This window comes from Aulonocara stuartgranti (genome assembly GCF_965226115.1).
Source record: "Aulonocara stuartgranti genome assembly, chromosome: 11".
NCBI lineage: Eukaryota > Metazoa > Chordata > Actinopteri > Cichliformes > Cichlidae > Aulonocara > Aulonocara stuartgranti.
Window position 1 is genome coordinate 27,037,308 of NC_138947.1, and position 10,045 is coordinate 27,047,352.

The following is a 10,045-nucleotide window of genomic DNA, read 5'->3' on the forward strand; positions in this document are numbered from 1 at the left end:
TGGCAAAGCAGCCTTGGCTGCATAGAGAAGCCGACCCCACTCAGTATCAGGCAAACAAGACTGAACCATGTTGTTCCTCATCTTCAAAAGAAAGACCATGGAGTGGAGGTGGTCAACACATGACTTGTGTGTCAATTCCAAACAGGTCAATTCCAGGTGGGCGGAGCCAACATAACCCAGCTGGTTACACATTAACTTTAACCCACACTCACACGCATTTTGTTCCAGTGTAAATCAAAGTCCTGCTACATTTCAAGAACAGCCTTCTTCTGATTATCGGGCTTATATTTCTTGTTGAGTTAATGCTGTATGCAGAAAATGAGCACAATCACACACACAAACAAGTAGTGGGTTTGTTTCTGAATTGAAACCCAGTTTGGAAGCACTGCTGCTCACCTGTGAGATATTTGCTTTGTTGCTACATAAACGTCCTTGAAATCTCTCTATAGGCATTAATGTGAGCCAAATCCTCAGGAGAAACCGTTAAAGACTCTGCTTCAACTAAATCAGTTGAATACAGACAGCTGCAGCTGCTCTGCAGCGTATTCATGACGGGGAATAAATCTAACATTAAAAAATCAAATCTCAAAAAAAAAAAAAAAGACGGCTTCACCAATCACGGTGGATCCTGCCTCCTTTTCTACTTTCTCTGAGTTATTGACGACATAAAAGTGGCTCCCCAGACTCTGCCGTTAAAGACTGGCCAGTAGCAGCTCTGTTAACAGAGGAGTGGCGGAGCAGTAGTAGCGGACCAAAAGAGGAATCAGCTGTGATGTCATCGCCACTAATGAGGTGGCAGGAACGATTTGACCACCTGACTCACTCACCACCTCAGCTCTCTCTCTCTGTATTTTTAACTTTCTCTAAATGTCTCTCAGTCACTTTCTCACCCACTTTTTCTTCCCCTCCCATGTGCCACCATCTCTGCCGTCCCCCCTCTTTTTTTTCTTTTTCCTGGGCTGTGTGTTTTCCCTCACTGGTTATATGAGCTTAGTCGGCTCTGCTGGTTCACTTCAATCATTTCCAGTGCCACACTTGAATGGAAGAGTTGGGCAGCTATCACTGGTATAAACTAAAACCTCGCTAAACCTTTGATCAAGTCTCTTATGAAACAAATCATTTATGCAAACAGGATTGTTTGTAATAAATGAGTGGTAACTAAAAGGTAATAATAAATAAAACATTACACATTGGTTTTCCAAACTCCTGAAGCTCTGGTTGGCTCCAATACGTTCCATGGTGTAATGACTGGCTGCCTCAAATGCCAGGGAGCTCACATCACTAAGAGAGCGAGAGAAAGGGGGGACAAAGAAAGGGCAGCTTGGAGCGCAACAGAGAGAAAGAGAGAAAGGGGTATGGACTATCTATAGCCTATCAGCAGCAACTTGCTACTGAGTGTGAAATCCATGAGTGAGCTTTGAGAGGTACTGGAAGAAACACAGACATAAACACAGAAACATTTATTTAGCATTGTTTAAAATGAGAAACGGGATCTGCTTACTTGAGGTTTTGAGATTAATTTATTTTTGGCAGGTTTTGTAGTTTTTCAGAAAGAACAACAACCACCAAGAAAAATAAATTCAATTCATTTCAGTTTTATTTATATAGCACCAAATCACATCAGCAGTAGCCTGAAGGCACTTTATATTGTAAAGTAAAAACCCTACAATAATACAGCAAAAACCCCAATAATCAAGTACTTGGCGAGAGTGGGAGGGAAAAACTCCCATTTAACAGGAAGAACCGTCAGGGAGGGGCAACCAAACAGACAAAACATGCTGTGAAGTAGAGCCAGAGATTATTCATAACCAGTGATTAAATGCAGAGTGGTGTGTAAGCACATAAGACAAAAAAGGTGAACAAGAATAATTAACAAGTGCTTGAGAACACAATCAAGTTATAGCCTTAAACTTTAGCTCATTACACTTACCCTTTTTACAGAGCATATTCTAGGTGGCAGTTTGCAATTTTGTTTTTTTGTTGTTGTTTTTCCGTTTTTTGCTCTCCTTTATTTACATTCCAATACTGTGTGTCATTACCCTTTTGTCCTCTCTCCTGTCTGTCCTCTTTCTCCCTTTGCCTTCTCCCAGGCATCTCTGGTTCTGGAGCTCCAGTTACTGACCTTACTTGCCTTCCAGGTATTGTTATTTTGCACGTTGTCTCCCTGTGGTCTTGTTTTGTCTCTTTCTTGGGTGCTGTTGAGTTTCTTTTTATCTAAGGTCTTTACTTCACAACGTAAAGTGCCCTGTGATGACGGCTAATAAAACAGAGCTGAATAAAATATGTTGAAAAAACACACTAGAAGTATTTTTCACTATTGCACTGCAACAGAAATTTTTCATTGTGAGGTTTTTCTATATTCCTGCATAACTCCCATGATATGCTGGGAGTTCTTCCAGGGTGCACCCTGCTTCTCACACAGTCAGTACCAAGGCTCCAACCCCACCTTGCAAATCTATACTCTCACATCTTGGAAAATAGCCTTGTTTTGTGCAATAGACATGCAGGCGTACCATTATTTTCTGACTACATAAATGTACCCAGGACCACTTTGCAGACTCCTTCCAAAGTTCTGCTTTTGAAACGTTAATGCAGAGGTGTGATGAAAATAAACATAAAGTGCAAAGGGAGTTTTATGGCAGGTCAAGTACAAACATTTCATACTTCATACTACATTTTATGACAGTTCTACTGTGTTGCAGCAGTCAAGCAGCTTTCACCCATCAGACCTTGGAGAGTGAAAAATAATCCCTCTTTAAAAGTGACACTGAAATTATTGGGTGGCAGGGGTTGAAGAGAACCTTTCTGCACGTTGTGCTCCTGGCGGCTCAGAGATCATGGTCACCTCTGGTGCTACACCTATTGGTGTATAGCTCATATTTAAAGATATTTTAATGTTGCTCAAAAGCTCAAAAGCAGCAGCGCGTTGACAACTCTTGTTTAATTGCAGGTGATTATCATGTGAGTTATCCCATTATAAACAATAGGAAACTGCACTGCATACACAACATATTAAACAGAAAAAAGGGAACACATTCATATATATAATATGTATATTTATATTTCATGTCACAGGGCGAGTGTGAGAGAGAGAAGGTCAGCGGCATGTCAGGAATGGAAGAAATGAGAAGCGTTCATTTGATGAACTTGTTAAAGCAGGCTGACGGTGTAAGGGAAAGATGTGTGAAGTCGAGCCCTTGTGTTAAGTGTGTGTGTGTACGTGTGTGTGTTTGATGTTAGAGTCTTGTAAAGGAGCAGCTGGAGTGGGCTGTCCCCTGAGAACCACCACAGCCCTCTAGTAAACCACACACACATACACATACTGACATGCACAAACGCAGCCTTTAATAAAGCTATTGCTCGGTAAAACAGACCAGACTCGACCAATCCGAAGCTCTTTTAAGGCGAGAGTGACACGGTCACGCTCGCGTTCATATAGATTCAGGCAGTTAATGGGTCAGTACAGGACAGCCTTATTCCTCAGACCAGAAGGAGGGAAAAAAGAACACATAACCTAAAACGATGGTCTATTTTGAACATTGTGTTTTGTTTTGTTTTGTTTTCTTTAGGTGATGTGCGCAATTATAAGTATTTTGCCTGCATATGGTTCTACCGTAAAGCCGTGAATGTACTGTAGAACTCCCTCATCCAGATGTGGGGTTAGTAATACAAGCCACAGCAGGGGGACACCCAGTGATTGCTATGAAGTCAGTAGTTCAGTGAAACTCATTAGAAAAGTGGAACACCTGGAAGAACCTGAGAAACAGCAGACTGAGGTGCTTTTTTTTTCATGTGCACTGTATAAAGTCTTTAGTTTTTCACATGTATCAAATATACTGACAGTTCACATGGTTTGCATATTTTTTGTTTCGAATAATAAGGGACAGGTGCTCCGGTTAAAGCAACATGTTTTTCTGTTTATGGCACGTCTCTGTTTAGACAAACATCAGCTGCAGACAGAGCTCAAAATTAGTCTGCACCACAAAAATCTCCTTATTTAAGGAAACCACCGTTCTTTGCACATTCACATGTCATCAGATATCCCTTTTTTTCCTTGATTGTTTGAATTATATTGGATGACATCATGCTGCAGCTGACTGGGAGCAAACACTCCTATTTTAGAGCTGTGGACCGTTTCCAGGGCGATGATATAACTTGGTCCAGATGAGCCCCTCCAAGGATTGTCTCATTATCACAAACGCCGCAGCTGCACACGACCACTGTTTATAGGAGTGACTGCGTGCACACGCTGCATGCGTATGTGCCTGTGACCATTTAAACTCTACTTGCAGTCAATTACCAGAAAATGACTTGTGCGGACAGTTTTCCCTCCGAAAAGCTAATTATAGGGTTTAGGTTAAAGTTAGGATTGGGGTTGGGATTGAAGGAAAGTCCTGGACTGAGATTGTTCCATGTGGAAGATGTGAAACCAGGGGCGTAGCCAAAGGGCTGCCAGGGTGGGACTGAACATTGGACAAATCTGATGACTCCCCCTCTGGACTAACCCCAAACTATAGAGTCTATAGAATATACTTATTATTTTTTAGATTTATTGGTATCAAAATATTTGGTAGTGACATACAAACTGACAACAGCAAGAGAAAACTAAAATGTTCTAACAACAGTTTTTAACTTTCAAGTCATTTGCAGCATGCAAATGTATTATATGCATACACATTATAAAGACAAAGTTCCTGGCAGCATGCATAGCAGAGTTTTCCTGTCCAGTCTTCAATCAGGAGGAAGAGGAAGAGGAGGAGGTAATAGCAGAAGGAGTGTTTCCGACGGTAGCCCAGATCTGACAGGTTCCTTCACATCCGACTTCATTCAGCCTCATGCAGCGACTCTGCACATGGTAAAACTATCACAGACACACATATATGCACTCCCACACACTGCCTTGCTCTCACACACAGGAGACGTGCACGTTTCACTCAAGCTCAACCAGGAAATGGCTTTTATTTTTAATTCAAATAAAAAAAGTGCAGGGAGACAGACGGAGAGACGTTTGGCTCGCAGCAGAAAATTTGTGCCATTGCTGTCTCGGATCAAGATTCCCAGCTGGGAATATCTGGATAGTAGAAATGAACAAGGTGTGCCTTTCTCTTCCTCACACAGCGAACCCTGGATTTCCAGAACCACTTTAAGCTGCACAAAGTGTTTCCATCGAAACAGCCGAATGAATTTTCTGCGTTGCCTGGAACTGATTGGAACACACTGACCAGCCACATGCAAACAATTTGCAAAAACCTGAATTGTGTAATATGAATGTAAAAAGCTAACTACCTCTCTCATGGTATTGAGCTATGGTTAAAAATGGCTGCTGTGTTATCTTGGGAACTACAGTCAGCTGCCACTTTATTAGGTACACCTGTGCAGCTGTTCGTTAGCGCAAAATATCCAGTCAGCCAATCACTTGACCTGCTGAAGTTCAAACCAAGGTCCTGAATCATGTTGGAAGGGGATTTAAGTGACTTTGATGGTGGCATGGTTTTTGGTGCCAGACAGGCTGGTTTGAGTGGTTCAGAAACTGCCGATCTGCTGGGATTTTCCCACACAACCATCTCTATGGTTTACAGAGAAAGGTCTGAAAAATAGAAAATATCCAGTGTGCAGCAGTTCCCTGGGTAAAAATGTCAGGAGTCACAGACTCTTCGAGCTGATGAGAAGGCAGCAGCAAGTCAAATCAAAGTTTATTTCTATTGCACATCTAAACCGACTTCAGTTGACCAAAGTGCTGTACATGTTAAACAAAATGTACACTATACATGACAGTCACTACATTTACAATCAATATACACAAAAAAATCATTTAAAAAAAAGTAAATAAAACTGTGCTTGCATGATAACACACCCTGCTCAACTGAAAGCAATGGTTGTCTGTGTTAGTACAGCGACAGGCTCGCGACTTGTCCAAGGTGGACACCACCTCTCGTCCTATGGTAGCTGGGATAGGGTCCAGTCTCCCCGCCCCCCTGTACTAGAGAAACGGATGAGAATGAATGGATGGATTATCTATCTTATTATTATCTTAATTTTTATTATGAATGTATGGATGGTCAGAATTTGGTGTCCATAACATGAAAGCGTGGATTTCTTGGCACACATTGGCTCCTTACTACCAATTGAACAGCAGGATAATGGGCCATGTCACAAAACTCACATCGCCTTAAGCTGATTTCTTGACAATGTGTTCCCTGTTCTCAGATGGCCTCCACAGTCACCAGATCTCAGTACAACAAAGCATCTTTGGGATGTGGTGGAACAGGAGATTGTACAGCCGACAAATCTGCAGCACTTATGTGATGCTGTCACATGAAGCTGAGAAATATTTCCAGCTCCTTGTTGAGTCTGTGCCGTGAAGAATTAAGGCAGGCCTGAGGGTAAAAGGTGTGTCCAACCCAATATAATTACTTGCTTTCTTCCTGAGAGGTAGATGAAAAGATTTCGCTCTCACGTCCGTGTGGTATAAAGGAAGCTACAACCAACAACTAGCAGAGTTGGCAAAAGTACAGACATTCTGTAGAAGTACAGATACCAATCTCCAAAGGTTGATTCTGTTCATCTGACTGGGGAAACCTGCAGTCAGCTGAGACTGAAGAAGTCACTTGGATGAGTGATGAAATGTTTCTCCCACTGAAACAACTACGTCCAGATGAACAGAATCAACCTTTGGAGATTTACTTACCTGGATGATTGAGAATGCATCAAGATACAGATAGTAGTGTTAAAAATACTCCAGTAAAAGTTGACGTACTGATTCAGCTACCTTACTCAAGTAAAAGTTAAAAAGTAAAGGCTCTGAAATGTACTCAAAGTAAGAAAGTAAAAAGTAGCTGCTTGGAGGAATTAGTGCAAAGCTAACTGAGCCTCATGCTTTTAGAACATTAGTAGACAGGAATACAAACTTTATTTTAGTCTAAAGTTTAAATCTAATTGTACTCAGCTTGACTCAGAAGAAGAATATATCTCTGTTTTTTGTTGCCTACGTTGCAGAGGGTAACTTTGCCTCTAAACAGGAAATGAATAGTTTAAAGAGGGATTCAGCACTTAGTGGGACCCTAAAATTTGTAGTAATTGCTCAGTGTGGGAAAAAGAATCACAACTCACAATTATTTCTAATCAGAGCTCCAATAGAGCGGATCTAAGCTACTGCTGCTCTGAGGTTTAAATATAACCTCTCTTCTTCCTCTCCTGTCTTTCTTATCTTTCTCCATCTCTGAGTGAAGTTAGCTCTTTCTTTTCTCTCTCTGTTAAGTACAGCAGCTGGACCTTTAGTCAGCAACAGACTTCACACAAACAGTTTGTGTGTTCGCTTATGTTTCCTGAGCTGATAGAAACACTGCGTTTGAAATTACCTGAAACAACATGCTATTTCCTTTATTCTCGCTCGTGTTCTGTACAGCTAGCTAGATGCTGAAGTGCCACCATCACCACTTACTGGCACCTGCAGTTGTTCCGGTGTTGTGACAGATACACAAAATGCCAGCCCACTTTAACTCCTGAGTGTGGCACACGTCATCTCTTTTTATGCAACATCCCCTGGTGATTAATACGTGAACAGGACTAACTTTCATTTGTTACGGTTTAGGTTTAAATCGATTTGATATTTAAAGGCTCGCAGTGACGAATTTACTCACTTTAAATGTGTTGAACCAAAAGTTTCATGGTCCTGGGTCATTTTGACCCAGTGTTCTTAGTTTTTCTGTAGTTTTGTATTTTGTTTCTTATGTCCATTGGATTGTTTGGTTTGGTATTTGGATTCCCTCTGTGTCCATGTTTTTATTGTGGTGTTTGCTCTGGTACCGTGTTCCCACCCTATGTGTTCTGTGTTCTCCTCATCCCCTCGTATTCATCCTTCTTCTCTGCCTCTCTCTCTGCCTCTCTCTCTCCGTGCTCATCTCTGTGTACTGTGTTGTGTTTAAGGTCCACATCTTGGTGTCAGTATCGTCAGTTTCGTGTCCTCCCTGCTCGGCCATGAGTAATTGTCTTCAGCTGTGTTCCCCGTGTGTTCCCACTCCCCTCGTTACCTTCTGTGTATTTATGTCAGAGTGTCCCTTTGTTCTGTGTTGCGTCGTCCCTCTAGGTTGTGTGCATTTTCCGTGTCTTCCCAGCGCCTCAGCTTTTAGTTGCTCCCAGTATAGTTTTATATGACTTCTTATGTTCCTGTTAATAAAGACCGGCCTTTGAGTTCATCCCCGTGTGTCTAGAGCCGTGCATTTGGGTCCTCTCTTGCCTTCACACAGCCGCCGCATGACAGAACGACGCAACCACGAAATGGACCCAGCAGGCTCCGCCCGTGAGGGAGATATTCTCCGTGTACAGAGTCTGGTGCAACGAATAACCCACGCCTCGGACTCACGGACAATTTCCGTCGGACTTAACGCCATAAAGGCAATAATCGAGGGAAACCCTTTCCTTCAGCAGCTCACCTGCTATGAAGGCTTTATCGACGAATTGAGCCGAGCTAAGGAGGCATTACAAGCCCGTGAGCTGGCAGACAATGTCCGTTCCCGGGATTCCACGCCACAGCGACTGCAGACGGAGATCTCCGCCCATCAGCCGCCGCAGCAGCAGCAAACTAAGCTCACCGCGACGGTACCGCAGCAGCAGACGGGGCTCTCGGTGTCGCAACAGCAGCTGCTAAAACGAGAGGGTTTTTTGGCGCCGCTGCCGCAGAGCCCTTCTCCATCCCCTCTCAGCTCTGACCGTCGCTCTCCCGCTGCTCTCCTAGCAGCGATGTGGTCGGATGATGAAGAGGAGACCGTCACCCCCGCATCATCACCGGTTTTCCCCGTCACCTCCGTTCCCTCATTAAGGAGGAGACGCCGTCGCCGGTCCTCTCCTCAGTCGGATTCCGGGACTACTGGGCAGCCGGCTGGGGTGAGTGACAAAGACACTTTCTCTGTTCACTCTGAGGCTAGTTCTCACTACTCTGAATGCAGGAATGCAAACTCTGTGACTCTTGCCGTAGACGCTAAAGGCTCACGGTCTGTAAACGTTGAATCTGAACCCGAACTTCTTATGAACCATTGTACTGCCCGGAGGGTCAACTCAGAGACAGTTTCTCCTACGTTTGGACTCATATTCGAGAAAGATCATCCTTCGCTAGTGTTTCCTAGGTCTAAAAACTCGAAGTCAGCATTTCCTGAGTTAGAGACACCTGTCTCTGTGCCCTTTACCTGTGTGTCTGCTGAGGATGATTGTTTTGCAGTTAAGCTCACCCCTGGGGCTTTACTACCTGCCCCCTTAGATGGTAAAACAGTAAAATCCAAGACTGTAAATGTTCCTGTGATAGCTCGACCCCAGCTCGTTGCTTCTGAGCCATCACCCCCGGGGATTGTCCATTCTGACGTATGTACTGATTCAAATGTTCTTGAGTCAGGGGGCTCTACACCCACCACTGTTTACCCTAGGTTTACTGCTTCTGGCGATCCGGTGGTAAAAGACTTTGTTTCATCTGCCTCTCCGGTGCACAGACCTATGTTTACATCGGCTATTAACCCCTCCTCTGTCAGTATAAGTACGGTTAGCTCCGAAGAAAGAAGCTCTAAGACTGTTGGTGCATCAGCTGATCACATTTCTCTAGAGTCTGTACACACTGAAGGTGATGCATTAGTGCCTGTAAGCTACAGCTTTAGTACACTTAACGCTACAAAGTCAGAGCGCTGTTCCTCATCCGCTCACTCAGGGCAGGGAATCGATCTCTTGCAGACTGTTCTTTCTAGGCCCGCCTCCCAGGCCCCTTGTGTTCTAGGGATAACTGCGGCCCAGCACTCACCTGCACCTGTCTCAATTCCCCAGGTGAGGGGGGCTGGCGCCCAGCTGGTCCGTGTTCCGGTTTCCGGGTCAACTGAGGCTCTGCTGGTCCCTGCACCCGTATCGGCTCCTCGGGTGGGGACAGCAGCCGCCCAGTCCCTGCCGAAATCTGTGCCCGCCAGGACCCAGCCAGTCTCTGCACCTGTACCTACTCCTCAGGTGGGAGCGACTGGTGTCCAGCAGGTGCCTGCACCTTTCAACTGCGTTGTAGGCCCAGGGGAACTGA

At 44.1% G+C, this 10,045-nt stretch overlaps 1 protein-coding gene across 1 annotated transcript; it reads left to right on the forward strand.

Moving 5' to 3' along the window:
* Positions 1 to 7,671: 7,671 nt before the first annotated feature.
* On the forward strand, positions 7,672 to 10,045 carry LOC309718028 (uncharacterized protein; the record flags this gene model as incomplete). Its single annotated transcript, XM_082552971.1, has 3 exons — positions 7,672 to 9,354; positions 9,805 to 9,978; positions 10,031 to 10,045. Exons 1-3 carry the CDS (start codon positions 8,254 to 8,256, stop codon positions 10,043 to 10,045), a joined length of 1,290 nt encoding a protein of 429 aa, XP_082409097.1. The 5' UTR covers positions 7,672 to 8,253.